General features: G+C 41.9%; 1 protein-coding gene across 4 annotated transcripts in view; it reads left to right on the plus strand.

Annotated features, from left to right (window-relative positions):
• ADAMTSL1 (ADAMTS like 1) overlaps nucleotides 1-17538 on the plus strand; it is a 1156072-nt gene that overhangs the window by 1105301 nt on the left and 33233 nt on the right. For all 4 annotated transcript variants that reach the window (XM_033920627.1, XM_033920609.1, XM_033920600.1 and 1 more), the window contains 2 exons: nucleotides 5585-5797; nucleotides 14094-14292. In XM_033920627.1, coding sequence (XP_033776518.1) covers nucleotides 5585-5797; nucleotides 14094-14292 — 412 coding nt within the window. The remainder of the gene's footprint in view (nucleotides 1-5584; nucleotides 5798-14093; nucleotides 14293-17538) is intronic.

Consider the following 17538-nt stretch of genomic DNA (forward strand, 5'->3'; position numbering starts at 1 on the left):
ATTTACTGTATGAGAAGTAGTCCGTATGCAACTAATTAATCATTCTTGCTGAAAGGTATTTGATGAGAAATCTATTAAGCAACCTTTAACCAGTACTCCTGGAACCAATCAGACTCTTATTTGACCCCTGTCTATCCCTACAATATCCTCTGAACTTACCCTCCTGCTGGTGCACTATGGACTGGTGGCTGCTGGACATCCAGCGAGTGCCTGAGACAGCCTAGCCTGACCTGTCTCCACCACTCTGCAATACCCCGAGTGCCAATTGTACTCCTGGGGCCCATTGCTTCCAATGACCTTGAGTACCAACTGTGCCCTTAAAGGCCTCCTGCCTTGCTCTGTGTGTGCTCCCAAGGATCCTCCTGCCCCGAGTGTGCCACTTCCCTGCCAGGACCACATCTTGTAGCTCTTTTATGAGCCTAGTTATCTCGCTGACTCTATCTGTGGGATGTAGTTCAGGTTTTCCTCTGTGGAGAATATACTCCCCTCTCAAACCAAAAGCCAAAAGAAAGATATTCTATAGAATCTCTATTAGCTTGTCTCACGTGTCAGAATCCCAGGGAAGTCCTGAAGAGTCTACTCTTATTGGGTTCAGATGAGGAGTTTTCACTGACCTCATAAGATATTTCAGTTATCTTCATTTAGTGTTTGTGCTCGTACCTTCAACTTTATTCACAAACTTTAACAGATAATCAACCTCAAAGTCTGTAAATATTGATCATTAGTAAGCTCAGCCATTTACATATCCAGCCTACTCTGCTGGTCACCTTTCACTTAGCTCACTGAAGTATTGGTTCAAATGATTACTTATTATAGGTCTGCTGGGAACAGCACAGAGCATGGTAGCTAAATGTTCCCTTTCTTTCTCAAACAATTTACTTCAGTAAGAAATATCCTGTTTTCCAAAATCACTTTAGCTAAATATTCTTCTCTTTCCTTTGGGGAAGAGGGGGGGGGTGTCATATACATGGAAAAAATGAACAACATGAAGCTGGCAACTTCCATGTGGAGATGTTGACACTTACTAGCGAAACTGGTGATTTCATAAGTTCCATGTGTAGCTGCTCAGTTTTATAAACCTATACATGCAAGTACTGCCAATTAAGTAGTGAGGCTGTAATTTTAATATGGTTTTATTTTGGAGGCAGAAATCAGCTACATGAGATTAAGGAACTGATTCCCTTAATCCTTTGTTTAAAGCCCTGGTTGATACAAAAATATTTTTTAAAAGAAACGCATGCCTTTGAACTGGTATAAAGCTTAAAGTGGAAATTTATACCCATACGCATTTAAGCACTTTCTAAAATGAATACACATGTGGAGTTTAGTCCTCCCCAAACCACACCCCTTGAAAAATCTGTGTAGTGTGATGTGGTATGCATAAATAGCAATTTTCTGAAATTGTTATTTATATATATAGTAAAACCTTAGTTTGCGAGCATAATTCGTTCCAGAAGCATGCTTGTAATCCAAAGCACTCGTATATCATAGCAAATTTCTCCATAGGAAATAATGGAAACTCAGACAATTTGTTCCACAACCCAAAACCTTTAATACAAAATACTATATGTACTTGTATTGCAAGACCTTGCTTGTATATCAAGTTAAAATTTAATAAAATGTTTTGCTTGTCTTGCAAAACATTTGCAAACCAAGTTACTTGCAATCCAAGGTTTTACTGTGTATGATATATACATGTGTAAATGCTACTATTTACATTTGGAGATGTTTCTAAAATAGTTGCCCAAATCTTACAGTGTGCAATAAAAATCAGACATGAGAGGTGGTTCTTTTATTGTGTCCATAGCAAAAAATGATGGGGTTGATATTCAAAATCACTTATCTAGTCTACAGCAGATTTTGTTTCAGTTTTGTGGCCCACAACATAATTACATTTTGGTTATATAAATAGTTATAGAATATTTTTTTATTTGCATATATAATATATAATCAAAGCTTGACTTTGAGAGGAAATACAGCAATGTCAAAAAAGAGGAACCCCCCCCCCCAATAATATTCCTAATTGGGAAAGAAAGTGTATTCTTGCTTGTATTGGGAGCCAGTGTGAGTCATGGTATGCTTCTGTGATGTGGTCATATTTTTTCAATGAATAGATGAGTCTTAGGGATGTATTTTGTATTGTTTGTAATTGTTTTATCATGGTCGCTGGGCATGGGAGGTATAGTATGTTGCAGTAGTCTATTAGTCCAAGGATAAGAGATTGTACCAAAAGTTGGAATTGTTTCCTGTCAAAGAATTTTCGGATTTGTCTTAGATTTCTCATGGTCACGAATAATGCTTTTATTACTTTGTTGATTTATGGTTGCATGGTACAGCCTCTGTCAATTAGTACTCCCAGAAGTTTTAGCGTGGGTTGAATGGGGTATGACATCGAGTTTATTACTAGATTCGTTAAGGTAGGAGTTTTATTGTTTTCTAGGAGGATGAAGTTTGTTTTGTCAGGGTTTAGTTTTAATTTATGCTCTGTCATCCATGTTGCTACTGTTTCGAGTGTTCTGTGTATTGTGCTTGTCATGGTGGGTTCTGGGTTGTCGAAGGGGAAGAGAATAGTGATGTCATCTGCATAGCTCTATGAGGTTATGCCATGTTTGTCTAGGTAGGAGCTGAGGGAGGCTATGTATATATTGAATAGTGTGGGTGATAGGGGTGATCCCTGGGGAACTCCGTAGGGGTTGAACCATGGTTCTGATTTTTCTTGCTTTGTTTTAACCCTGTAGGTTCTGGATTGTAGGAAGCCTTTGAACCATGAAAGTACCTTGCCTGAGATTCCTATGGAGTCTAGTGTTTGTAGGAGAATGGTGTGATAAACCAGGTCGAAGGCTGCAGAAAGGTCTAGTTGTATGAGCAGGATTTTCTTGCCTGTACAGAGGTGTTGTCTGGCAGTGTCCATTAGTGTTCCTAGTAGGGTCTGCATGCTGTAGTTGGCTCTGAAGCCAGACTGTGTAGGGTGGAGTAAGTTGTGTTTATCTAGGTATGAGGTTAAGGTTTTGGCTGCGAGGCCTTCCATCAGCTTGACGTACAGTGGGATTGAGGCTTTGGGTCTGTAGTTGGATGGTTGGTCCATTGCTCCTTTGGGGTCTTTTAGTATCTGAGTTATGATGATTTCACTGAGTTCTTGTGGGAAATAACCCTCTAATAGTAAAGATTGTATCCATTGTAGAAGCAGGGAACGGAATAGTGTACTTGAGGTTTTCATTAGGTATGGGGAGCAATGGTTAAGGTCGCAGGCTGCGTGGCTATATTTATTATATAGATTGTTGAAGTCTGACCATTGTATGGGTGAGAAATGGGGCCAGGTTCTATCTGCTGCGACTGGTTCTTTTTCTGCGGGGGGGGGGGGGAAATGAGGTCTATGTGAGTGGGGATTCCATTGAACGTGGCTCTAATGTTTGCGATCTTGTTTTTGAAGTATGTGGCTAAGAGGGTGGCTGAAGGAGGGGGGAGTTGCTGTTGGCTAGGTAGGGTGTGGTATCTGTGAGAACTTTTAGTAGTTGGAATAGCTTTTATGTGTCTTGGGGTCCTTCTCCTATTTGTTTTGAGTAGTATGTCTTTCTTTTTTCTTTCAGTTTTTGTTTATATTTTCAGTTTATTATTTTCCATGCTGTTTTTGTGGACTCTTGGCTGCTTTTTCTCCATTTTCTTTCTAGTTGTCTGCATTGTCTTTTGAGTTGGAATAGTTCGTTGTCGAACCACTTGTCTGATTTTCTGTGGATTTTGGTTTTGGGTTTTTCTGGGGCTAGTTCATCCAGGGTTGCAGTACTTAGATGGTTCCATTGTGAGATGAAGTCTTTGGGTGTGTAGTTTTGGATTATGGTGTCTGTTTTTGTCCAGAATGTGGTGGGATCTATATGTGTGCGTGAGTTGTCAGTTTGTTGAGTAATTGGAATAGTTTTGTTACTGGTCCAATTGATTTCAAAGTAGTATGTGTAGTGATCAGACCATTTTCCGTTTGACGTTTGGATCTCTGGTTGTGTGGGCTGTTGGGACATGTAGGCTGCGGTGTTGAGTTGGTGTCCTTTTTCATGTGTGGTTTGAGAATCTAAGATTTTATATGTTAAGGCCTCGAGATATGATAGTAAGGTTTCTACATTTTTGCAGGATTGGTTTTCGAGGTGGAGGTTGAGGTCTCCTAGAAGTAGGTTGTAGGTTGTCGTTAGAGAGTTTCTATATATAAATTCTTTAAATATTGATTTAGCTGTGTTCCAGTTACTTGGGGTTATGTAGCATAGTATGCATGTTAGTGTTCCTTTAAGTGATGTGCTTGAAAGTTGACAGGCTAATAAATCCATGTATTGGTTAGTTGTTTTGTCTTGTATTTTTAGGTTTATGGTGTTTCTGGCTATGAAGACAATTCCTCCTCCACTTTTATTTTCTCTGCAGACTAATGTTAATTTGTGATTCTTTGGGTAACTTCAGTTATTCTGGGGTCTGAGTCAGAGGTAAGCCATGTCTCTGTGAGGAAAAGGCAGTCTAGGTTATCTTCTTCTATTTAGTTTTTTATGCGTTCTGTTTTAGGGCCTATGGCTCTGATGTTCACATATGCACACTTGAGAGTGGTGTATTCTATTGGTATGTTGTGAGTTGTTTTCGGGTATATGAGTGATCTTTGGTGGGTTTTGTATGGGTTTGTTGGTTTTCTACTTGTTGATTGTGGGGTGGGTTGGTATGTGTAAGACTGATAGTTGGAGTTTCTGTCTATTGTGAGATGCCAGTTTGGTTGGGTAATTCCCTTAGGATTTGCTATGATTGGTTTAGAAATATATTGTTTGCAGTTGCTTTCCAGTCAGTTAAGAACAGGATTATCAATAGGATTGCTTGTGGATAATTTGGTGGTGTGGTTCTCATCTTCTAATTAGATTACAATTGCTTCATTAAGATCCAATGATAACTTGCATATTCCAGCAATGTTCTATTGGTTCTATTCGAGTCACATGGTTTCTGGTTAATCATACTTCATTAGCAATTTTCCTTAGCAATAACAATGGCTCAGGCATCACATGCTATTGGTTTCACCTCTGTCAACAAAAGAGGGGGTAACAACATGTTCACTTAGGACATAATGACCTAAGACTCATCCATTTCTCTATCTTACAGGAAATAGCAGCTGTGACATACATCTAGGGCTCCTTTTATCAAGCCGCGCTAGCGGGATTAGTGCACACGACTTTTAATCATGCGCTAACCCCCGCGCTGGCCAAAAAACTACCGCCTGCTCAAGGCAGGCATTAGCGGCTAGCACAGCCGGCGGTATAACACGTGCTATTACGCGCGTTAAACCACTAGCGCGGTTTGATAGAAGGAGCCCCTGTTTTAAAACTTTAGCATTTACTAACCAAGCAATATTATTTTACTGTAACTTTGAAGCATTTCGATCCTTCAGCTTCATCTTTTTATTTATATATATTAGTGTCTTTTCAGGTTCCCATGCAAGGGGTGTCTAATACATATTGGTTATGCCCCCCTCCCCCCTTTTATCCTGCTTAATACAATTAGTGCCATCACTGGGAAATTTGATATCTTTATAAGAGATGTTTTCAAATCAATTTTTCATATTTTGCTGTAGGTTGTCCTGTGAAAGCTGACCAGACTCTCAATATTACTTGGTTGTATAAGGATCAACCTATTGCAACAGTCAAAGGGTTGAGCCATCATATCTTGGCAGGAGGGCGCATTCTGAAGTTACCAAACCTACGTGAAGAACATCAAGGTGAAATCAGTTGCCTAGCCCAGAACTTAGGAGGCTCACTCCTCCAAAAAACATCTTTATCAATACAAGGTAACTACATCCATCTTCTGATCTTAGAATCTTTAAAGTGCCAACTGAAAGTTTTGATAGGGTGAAAGGATATATGAATAATGCATTTTTTGCTTTGTGAATAATTTTTGTGGAACAATTTCCCCTTTATGCAAACTTTTTCACTGTAGAACTTAGTGTAAAAAGTATCTTATAAATGTACAGTGATGTGTCAGGAAAATACTAAAAGCTTCATAACGATTGGAACTGAGTGGCCAGGTCAAGAGAGGCTCAATTCTGGCAGGATTTTAGGAAAGTCTACAAATTACAGGAGTGCACATACAGCAGGAGCAGCCATTTTGCAAACATACACGTGGATAGATAAAATAAGCAGAATGAACCCAGCAGTTTCCATGTGAAGTCACCAGCACTTCCATACAGAAGTGGCAATTTAACAACTTAAATGTGTAAACGGTGTTGCTTTCATGTATAACTGCCCCATTTTATAAACCTCCTTGTGTAAATGCAACCAGTTAATTAATGATGCTACAATTTTACACACACACACACCCTTTTACAAAGCCGTGCTGCTATGGTAACTGCCCCAAAACCCATAGGGATTTAAAGGGCTTTGTAAAAGAGTGGGGGGGATAGTTTAGTTTCATTTTGAAGGAGGAAATAAGCAATGAGGTAATAATAATAATGACTACCTTAATCTCTTTGATAAAGCCCTGGCTGAAATAGCACGTTTTTTAAAAATGTGTGCATGGTTCTGAGTAAAACCAGAAGGAAATATTTTTTCACGTAGACATGTATTCTCTTTGTGAGACAGGGAATACAAGTGTAGATTTTTGTTACACCCAAGTCCTGCCCAAACCACACCCCCTTGAACTCTCTGCATGGTATGGATCTCCTTAAGTAAATACGAGGTCTGGCAATTAAGTTCATGAACTCATCCTAGAAAAAGTACTACATACCTTGTTGCTCCTACACCATGTCCGAGGCTCACGCATAACTTCTGACAATTAAGCACATAGGGGCTGATTCTATAAACAGCACCTAAATCATCCGGCGCCTAGAAAAATGGTGCTGGCCACGTGTCAGTCACACTTAGGCGCTGTTTACAGAATCGTAGTTAGTGGCACTTATGTAAAAACTTAGGTACCTGAAACGTAAGCCAGAGTTTTAAAAGGCCTACATCTCAGGCACCTAGATTTTTGGAAAATCATGCTTGACAATGCCTAACTCACGCTCTACCTATAGAAATGTCCACTTAGGCGTTAGGTGCTGCTAAGCACCAAGCAATGGGCACCTATCTTTTATAGAATCGGATAGGTACCTATCACTCAATTTTTTTTTTACCAATTACTGAGGCTATAGAATCAGCCCTCCTAATCCCTAGTATTCTATAACATGCATTCATAACTCATAGGCATGCCCTTGAACCACCCATGCCCCTTCCGAGATCATGCTCCTACAAGTTACACACAACAGAAATTGCACACAAAGTTTTTAAAATAGTGGCTAAAGATAGTTGTATGCGCAACTGCTAGTTGACATCAGTAAGCATATTTTTGCAACTATAACCCATGGGGTTTACATGGTTTTACGGCTGGGAGATTCGTGCTGTGGGTTAAACAAGGGCATGGGTTATACGTGTCTTTACATTTCATGAACACAGTGGAAGAGGCATTCTACAGTTCTTTTTAAAAAAAAAACCTCCGAAATGGTTTGCATAAAATACTTTTTATTACAAGAGATATTTAGTAGTTTCCATGGTACTTTTGGCAATAGGCAAATAAAAAGCTTATAAAGACACTTTCTACAGTTCTCTATATAAAAAAAACCCCTCCCAGATATGTTATTGTATAAACAACTCTTCATAGAGTCTCAGACATTATCTGGTTTGTCGCTTAAAGGAAAACGTTCAAAGTCCATATATCATTATCTGAGTAGTTGAAATATTCAGCAACAAATGCTTCCGCTTCGTCTTTATTGAATTCATATTCCTCCTCATGAGGAGAGTCATACAGCATCTCTTCAAGTAAACTTGCTTTTTGAAACCTGCTGATAATCGAATGCAGGTTCACTGCCTGCCATGCAGTGTCAATTCAGCAGCAGACTTCTGCATAAGTAGCACGTTTCTATTTCCCTGAAGGAGCAAAATGTGTGTGCCCTCAGACATCCATTTATCCTACCCTTTCCTTACAAGACATTTAAACACATGATTAACAGCTAAGTCTAGGGGCTGTAACTTGCATGTAATTCTACCAGAGATTAGTGCTATATGGACTGAATGACATTCAACATTTTCTTAACTGAGTCCATCTTGTGGGTTGTCATGCAGTCAAATCTTAACAATGATTTCTTGTTGAAGAACCCACCTGACTGACCATGAAAACATACATTTATCCAGTTCTTCATAATATCCTCGTTCATTCACCCCTTTTTGTTGCACTCAACAATAACAGATTTTGGGAATTGTTTACGTGGAATAGTTATGGGTTTGAAAGTATTTAGCAGTTTCAGCTTCTTTCTTTCTGCAGTATATGAAAACACATCAGTGAAACTGGTTTGTTCATGACCAGTAGTTGTTACAGCCACTGTCTTTGTGCCATGCCTTGCAACTGTTCTTGTACTTGGATTATCAAAACTCATCAGTACCTCATCCATGTTTGTTTGTTTGTTTATTTCGCACCTGCCCTTATCCAGGGCGAGTTACATATTAACATACAAAATAAAAGATTTACGTTTATCGTTCAAAACACTTCAGAGACACACTATAACAAAATACATACATATCAAATCAAATTACATATAACATACACGTCGGAAACGGGCTGTTCGTTTTCTAGGATATTCTTCTGTCTTTTTGCTGTCTTCAGTACTGTTGCAGGTGACTATTGTAATACCATCCGTTGCGGTTTTTGCTATTTTACTTATGTACTCTGCTTGTTTCTCTTGTTGCTTCATTAATAAAAATGATTTTCAAAAAAAGAAAAAAAAAAGCATACACGTCGCATGAACAATGGATATCTTTTAAGGCCAAAACTGGTCAAACCCACACATACATCAAAATATAAAATTCTATAAGTCATATTAGATGCCTCAATAACAGACATCAATAAACCAAATAAAACAAACCAGACCATCAAACACCTCCATTACCAGCACTAAGCACTCAAGAGTCATCACTCCTTCTCCCTCAGCCAAACTCAGACCCCATATTTCATTTTACAGAACAGATGTCTTTTCAGCAGTTTCCTGAAGTTCTGAACATTTTGCTGCTGGCGAATGTATCCTGGAAGATTGTTCCACTCCCAGGGGCCGATCATGTCTCCTAATTGCAAATTATTTGTCTTAGGTTCTTATTGTTCAAAATTAACAAAGTTTCCCATTTTCTTTTCTCCATCATCTGGTAGCTTTTGACCCACTGTACTTCTAGCTCGAATACTTAAGTCATTCCCACTCATAAACTTATACATCCAGTTCACCCCTCCATAAAAATCATGGCTTTTCATGTTGATGGCTAATGCTTTAGCCTTCTGTTTGATGCTGACGGTGGAAACAACCTTTTTCTTTTTTTAACTTGAAATTTTATTGAGTTTTAGTAAAATACAAAAAGGAAAAAGGTGTACAAGGGTCATAAGAACAATCAAGGACAATCATATAAAGGCAATATCAAAGAAATCAGGGATTAATGATAATAGATAATATAATACAGTACGATTGTCAAGCATGTCCAATTATGTTACATAAAAAGGGAAGGTAAAAGTGGTAGGAAGAGAAGACAAGGGGAGTGAGGGAAAGAAAAGTAAAAGAAGGGAGAGAAAAGAGTAAAAAAGAGAAGGGAGGAGAGGCTAAACGAAGGAAAGAAAGGGGAAGGAAAGGGAAAAAAAGAAGAAAAAAACAACCCTGTAGTTATTCTATTTTTTAGACTTCTGTATTACCTCTGTCCTCACACAGAGGTCCCAATGTGGTTTACAGAGTTAAAAAGTTAAACATTTACAAGATAAAACACATAAAAAAATACAGCAGAAAAATTTAACTCAAAGAATTACTAAAATAGATAGACTCAGGACCATGATGAAACAAATTATAAGAATCAAGACTTTGAGTCTCCACCAGAACAGTATTCCAAATTGAGACTGCTTTAAAAGAGAAAGATTGCTCAAGTATACTTTACGAATAGGCTTAAATGAAGGAAACGTCAAAATAAGTTTATAATATTCGATCTGTAGAGAGTTACAAGAGAATATGTTTGAACATAAAATATGCTCCTCCAGTATAACCCCATGAAAAACCTTAAAAACTAGACAAGAAATTTTAAAACGTAGCCTTTCTTGTACTGGAAGCCAGTGAAACTCTTCGAAGAGGGAAGACACATGTTCAAATCTCTACTTACCAAATATGAGACCAGCAGCTATATTTTGTATTAACTTCAATCTGTTATGTAAAGAAACAGTGAGGCCTATGTATTATGAATTGCAGTAATTTAAATGGGATAATATTATACTGAATACCGAGGGGCTAATTTTCAAAAAAGAAAGACGTCCAAAAGAAGGCATAAACCAGCACTTAGACGTCTTACTAGTCAAAATGTCTAAGTGGCCATTTTTCTGAAACTGACTGACTAGACATCTCTCTGGTCATTTTGTCTCCAGTGTGTCTAAATCTTAAGGGGACATGTTAGAGATGTGTTTTGGGGTGGGATTAGGACTATGACATTCTGCAGGGATAATCAAACTTTTAACAAAACATCCATGGCACCATTTAGATGTTCGGGGCTAGACTTTTTAAAAAATGAATAAGGGTCATACTGACCAGATGAGCACTGGAGAGATTAAGGCATGACCCTCTCTTACTGCCCCAGTGGTAATTGACCCCCCTCCCACCACCCAAAGATGTGAAAGAAACAGTACATTCCAGCCTGTATTTCAGCTTCATATGACCACACAGATGCAGCTCAGCAGATCAGAGGGGCACTGGGGAGAACTTCACATTGTAAAGTCCCAAGTACAAAACCTACTGTTCCTGCATAAAGATGATACCTTCAGGCACAATGGCTATTGTGGTGATGTACAGGTGGGTACAGTAAGTTTTGGTTGGGTTTTGGAGGGCTCATTATACAATATAAGCAGGTTATAGAGACATGTGCCTGGGACCTTTTAATGTGACGTTCACTGCAGTACTCCCTAGAGTACCCCTCTGCTCTGCTCAGTTATCTGTGTGGCCAGTTTAAGAATGCTGGCTGTTTGGATGTCCTAATAGCTTGTTTTTGTGCATTTTTAATCTGGACATTTTTGTATTTGAAAATGGCCAAAAAAGGATAGATGCACTAAGGTCCAAAATGTCTAGATAAGTCATTTTCAAAAAAAAAAAAAATAAAAAAGATAGACGTCATATGAGGAAAGACTAAAGAGGTTGGGGCTCTTCAACTTGGAAAAGAGATGGCTGAGGGGAGATATGATTGAAGTCTACAAAATCCTAAGTGGAGTAGAACAGGTACAAGTGGATCGATTTTTCACTCTGTCAAAAATTAGAAAGACTAGGGGACACTCGATGAAGTTGCAGGGAAATACATTTAAAACCAATAGGAGGAAATATTTTTTCACTCGGAGAATAGTTAAGCTCTGGAAGACTGGATACTGGGCTAGATGGACCATTAGTCTGCCCCAGTAAGGCTATTCTTATGTTCTTATGTCTTGCGGTTTCGAAAATGCATATTTTCGCAACTGGGTTTCTGGATGTCTTTCCCAAAATGTCCAAACTCAAACTTAGACATTCTATAAAAAATGCCCCTCTGAGTCAATACTGCAAAATGTAATTGAACAAAGAGTGACTGAGTAGATCTCAATTGTTTAAACTTAAAGGCCAGGATTCTGTAAATGGCATCTACTGTAAATTGGCCGGCACCTAGAAAATTGGTGCCAGAAGCATGTCAGTCATGCTTAGGCACTGTTAACAGAATTGCGGCTACCGGTACCTAAGAAAGAACTTAGGCGCCGGTAATGTAGGCCAGGGTTTTAAAGGCCTACATTACTGGCGCCTAGGTTTTGGGGAGAATCACACCTAGTAGCGCCTAAGGTCATCTCCGTCCCTAACCACGCCTACTTTGACCTTAGGCGCCACTAGATATTATGGTGTAGGCATGATTCTGGTGCCTACCCTGATGGGCACCTCCCAGTACCTTCCTTTTTTCTTAACAAGTTTTTAATCAGTTTTAAACGGTGTGGTCAATTATAGTGCTAATTAAAGCAATTAAGTTAGGCATTGGTAGACACGATCAAGGTGCCTACCAGTGCTTAACATGGTGCTGTTTATAGGGGCCGAAGAAGCATTTCTTCATTAACCCCTCCTTTTACAAAACCGCGCTAGAATTTTTTATTGCTGGTTGTGGCAGTAACCGCTCCAATGCTCATAGATTTCCTATGAGCGTCGCAACTGTTTCCACTGCGACCGGCACTATAAATCATGCTACAGTTTTGTAAAAGAGGGAATCAGTTATTAACTTGAGGTTGATAAGTTTCATAGTTTATTAAAATTTGATTAAACGCTTAACATAAAATTTCAAAGCGGTGTACATTAAAAATAAACAAAAAACAAAAGCAGTACAAAGTTAACATTGAGTCTAAAGTAACCCCTATATTCAATTGAGATCTGATCATTAGCATTAATTGCAACACTAATGTCTCGTCGTGAAAGTACTCACTGTTTCAGATATGGCCATTTGGAAGATTTATCACATCGTGCGCATTTCCTAGGGTAGAGGGGTTTTTTAAGTTTTTCCTCAGCTTTGCATGGATAGACTTCTCTTCAACGGAAAACATATTCCCAGCTTCCTGATTTCCATGTTCTTTCGCATATTGAACTGCCGATAATTTCAATCAAGGATCCGCCCAATATCGCTGTCATCCAACTCTTATGAATGTGGTGGAGTGGTGTTTAAACATTCATGAGAGTCGAATGACAGCAGTATTGGGCGGATCCTTGACAAAGCTATTGCGAAACATGTCGGGTCCAACTGCTAAGTCCACCAACATGTAATAAAGGTTGACTACTACTAAGATAAGTAAAAATTAAAAATGAAATGTTAACAAATGTTAATAAATTAAAATTTTATAAAAAATCATTTAAACATTGTTTTTGAGAAGAGGCAAAACATAAAAATCTTTTAGCCGTGTCCACAGAAAGAATACAATGTGTTATGGGAGAGTGGCGTGGTGTTTCTGAGGTCTTCGGTAAAAGATAGTATATAAAGCTATATGAAGAAAAGAAGAGTTGAATTAAAGGTATGTTACATAGAGTCATTTGAATAAATGTTTATACTGGAAACTCTAAGGGGTCCTTTTATCAAGCTGCGGTAGGGGTTTAACGCGTGTAATACGGCGCGTTAAACCACCTGCTGAGCTAGCCACTAACGCCTGCATTGAGCAAGTGTTAGTTTTTTAGCTGGCTGCGGGGGTTAGCGCGTGATGAAATGTCCAACGCGCTAACCCCGCTAGTGCGGCTTGATAAAAGGACTCCTAAGTAGAAAAAGTGAGTTAGTTACTACCATTTCAGATTGAACAATTTTTCATGCTAAGCATAAAGCTAAGTGCCTAATTTTTGAAACTTAGGGGGTATGTGACAGTAAACGCTGCAAGACTTGGGGATTTGACCAATGGCGTAGTGAGGGTAGGAGACCCCCCGGGGCAGTGGCACCCCCTTGTGCCCTCCTGTCTACCCACATCCTTTTGTGCCAAACCTCCATGCCTTCCTCTTTGCCCCCTCAGCTCCTTCCGGGCCACACTCGTACCCTCCATTCCCACCCCCTTACTTCTTAAAATATTCACCAGTGCAAGCAGTTTCTCCAGCCTGTTACGTTGGCTTTCCCTCTGACATCATTTCCTGGCCCCGTGATCCAGAAGTGATTTCAGAGGAAGCCAGGCCAGCACGAGCAGCAGAATAGAGTAGTTACTCAAGCTGGTGAAGATTTTAAAGAGGCATGGGTGGGCAAGGGAGGGCACGAATGTGGCATGAGGGTCAGAGAGGTGCCGCCACCCCTACCAAGACAGTGGCCGGGGAGGTCTTCCCCCCCTCCCCGCCCCCCCTTACTATGCCACTGGATTCGATCTCTCCTGCCTTCTATAAATGGCATTTCAGAATTCTTGCATAATTCAGCAATACAGGGTTGTGTTGTTCAGCCCTAAATTCAGCTTACTTTATTAAAGAAAAATGTTCAAGCTAACCTCCATTAGCAGTTCCTACCCTGCAAAGGAACCCCAACTAGTTAAGGATCAATTCTAGAGTTTTTTGATCACTGATATCATGTGTGATCTTTGTTTCCATTGTTTAGCAGTTGAATCTGTGACAGACTACCGGTGGTCCATGGATGCTCTGATGCCATGTTCAGCTTCTTGTGGTAACAAGGGACTGCAACTACCACAACTGAAGTGTTTACTGGGCAAAACAGAAGTGAATGTGTCCCACTGCATTGACAAGCCCAAACCAGTCATCCAGCCTAGAGCTTGTAATAGAAGGGACTGTTCTCCAAGGTTTGTTCCGTGCTGAGTGCTAAATCTTAATCCTATTCCAGTGTATAGCTTCATAATAAGAATTATTCCAGAATAACACAGTAGCCACGTATGAGTCAGCACAAAGTGAGCATTCTGAGACAACTTCAAAGCAATTGTTCAACCAGTGTACAAATGTGCATATTAGTTAATCTTAGATGGAAAAGAGATGATATCCTTCAAACCATCTCCCCTTATTCTCACACTTATCATAAGGTAATAAGTATTTTCAATGCTTCGGTGGTCAGATAATGTGGCGAGAGCTAACTAAGGGATATCAGCCTGGAAAAAACCCTCTGGGTGAAACATGTCGGCACGAGTGTCCCTGCAAGTTAGACCACTAAATTAACAAAAGCTAAGTACTATTAAGTATAAACATTCTAAAAATAATTATAAATAATTTTCACGATAAAGTTTGATAGTTAAGAAATGCTAATTTATTATGACCCAGTGAGGATTCAGTATGTGAAGCCAGATACAGTGAAAACATTTTGAGTATCATGGTGGTACCTCTGAGGGTCTGTTAGCATTGAAAATACTTATTACCTTAAGTGTGAAAATAAGGGAGATGGTTTGAAGGATATCATCTCTTTTCCATATATGTTGAACCTTTCTCTCACAAAAGTTTTCATTGTAAATTGACAGTGCAGTGTACTAATTATTAGTTAATTTTGCCTTTTCTGGTAAAGCAAGTTGAAATGTGCAATCAACACATGTAAAGTCTATCAGTATTGTTTCATTTTCATAAAGGATTGTTTTCTCCTTCTCTTTGCTGAAAATATTTTGAAGACAGGAATCTTTCTTCTAATGCAAAAGCTCAACATTACAAACTAAAGCAAGGCTTCCCAAACCTGTCACGGAGAATCACAGTCAGATTTCAGCATATCCAAAATGAATATGGTTGAGATCAATTTACATAAGAATAGCTATAATGGGTCAGGCCAATGCTCCGTCTAGCCCAGTAAGTATCCTGTTTCCAACTGTAGCCAATCCAGGTCACAAATACCCGAAAGAAACCCAAATAGTAGCAACGTTCCATGCTACCAATCCAAGGAAAACAGTGGCTTCCTCATGTCTATCTCAATAGCAAACTATGGACTTTTCCTCCAGAAACTTGTCCAAACCTTTTTTTAAACTCAGAAACACTAACAAGTTCTAGAGCTTGACTATTTGTTGAGTGAAAAGGATTTCCTCCCATTTATTTTAAAGGTATTTCCATGTAAATTCATTGAGTGTCCCCTAGTCTTTGTAATTTTTGAAAGAGTAAAAATTGATTCACTTTTATCCATTCTACACCACTCAGGATTTTGTGGACCTCAATCATATCCCTCCTAAGATGTCTCTTTTCCAAGCTGAAGTGCGCTCTTTAGCCTTTCCTCATATGAGAGGAATTCTGTCCCTTTATCATTGTGGTTGCTCTTCTTTGAACCTTTACTACCGTATTTTCTCGCATATAACGCGCGCGTTATACGTGTTTTTTACATACCGCGCACACCCTTGCGCGTTATACGCTTGAGCGCATTGTACAAAAATTTTTTTACATAGTTCCCCCCGACGTCCGATTCACCCCCCCCCCCCCCGCAGGACCGCTCGCACCCCCACCCCGAAGGACCGCTCGCACACCCACCCCGAAGGACCGCTCGCATGCACTCCCACCCGCACCCCCACCCTGAAGGACCGCTCGCACCCCCACAGCCTCCCGACCCCCCCCCCCATCATGTAGAAGCTCCTACCGGTGTCCTGCTGCTTCCTCTTGGCGGTCCTGACACCCGACATGATCGGGGCAAGAGGGACCTCAAGCCCTCTTGCCCCAGCCAACCGCGGCACCCCCGACACAATCGGGGTAAGAGGGATCTCAAGCCCTCTTGCCCCCCCCGACTCCCCGACACGATTGGAGCAAAAGGGAGCCCAAGCCCTCTTGGCCTGACGACTCCCCAACTCCCCGACAATATCGGACCAGGAGGGAGCCCAAGTCCTCCTGGCCCTAGTGACCCCCCCCCCCCCGCTAGTTGTTCGGGCCAGGAGGGAGCCCAAACCCTCCTGGCCATGGCGACCCCCTACCCCCACCCCGCACTACATTACGGGCAGGAGGGATCCCAGGCCCTCCTGCCCTCGATGCAAACCCCCTCCTCCCAATGACCGCCCCCCCCAAGAACCTCCGACCACCCCCCCAGCCGACCCGCGACCCCCCTGGCCGACCCCCACGACACCCCCACCCCCTTTCCCCGTACCTTTGTGTAGTTGGCCGGACAGACAGGAGTCAAACTCGCCTGTCCGGCAGGCAGCCAACGACGGAATGAGGCCGGATTGGCCCATCCGTCCCAAAGCTCCGCCTACTGGTGGGGCCTAAGGCGCCTGGGCCAATCAGAATAGGCCCGGGAGCCTTAGGTCCCACCTGGGGACGGGGCCTGAGGCACATGGGCCCAACCCGACCATGTGCCCAAGGCCCCGCCCCCAGGAGGGACCTAAGGCTCCTGGGCCTATTCTGATTGGCCCTGGCACCTTAGGCCCCACCAGTAGGAGGAGCTTTGGGATGGATGGGCCAATCCGGCCTCATTCCGTCGTTGGCTGCCTGCCGGACAGGCGGGTTTGGCTCCCGTCTGTCCGGCCAACTACACAAAGGTACAGGGAAGGGGGTGGGGGTGTCGTGGGGGTCGGCCAGGGGGGTTGCGGGTCGGCTGGGGGGGCGGTCGGAGGTTCTTGGGGGGGGCGGTCGTTGGGGGGAGGGGGGTTTGCGTCGAGGGCAGGAGGGCCTAGGATCTCTCCTGCCCGTAATGTAGTGCGGGGTGGGGGTAGGGGGTCGCCGTGGCCAGGAGGGTTTGGGCTCCCTCCTGGCCCGAACAACTAGCGGGGGGGGGGGGGTCGCCAGGGCCAGAAGGACTTGGGCTCCCTCCTGGCCCGATATTGTCGGGGAGTTGGGGAGTCGGCGGAGCAAGAGGGCTTGGGCTCCCTTTTGCTCCGATCGTGTCGGGGAGTCGGGGGGGCAAGAGGGTTGAGCTCCCTCTTGCCCCGATCGTGTTGGGGAGTCGGGACTGCCAAGAGGAAGCAGCAGGACACCGGTAGGAGCTTCTACATGATGGGGGGGGAGTCGGGAGGCTGTGGGGGTGCGAGCGGTCCTTCAGGGTGGGGGTGCGGGTGGGGGTGTGGGTGGGAGTGCGTGCGAGCGGTCTTTCGGGGTGGGGGTGCGGGTGCGTGCGAGCGGTCCTTCGGGGTGGGGGTGCGAGCGGT

Source organism: Geotrypetes seraphini, chromosome 1 (genome assembly GCF_902459505.1).
Source record: "Geotrypetes seraphini chromosome 1, aGeoSer1.1, whole genome shotgun sequence".
NCBI lineage: Eukaryota > Metazoa > Chordata > Amphibia > Gymnophiona > Dermophiidae > Geotrypetes > Geotrypetes seraphini.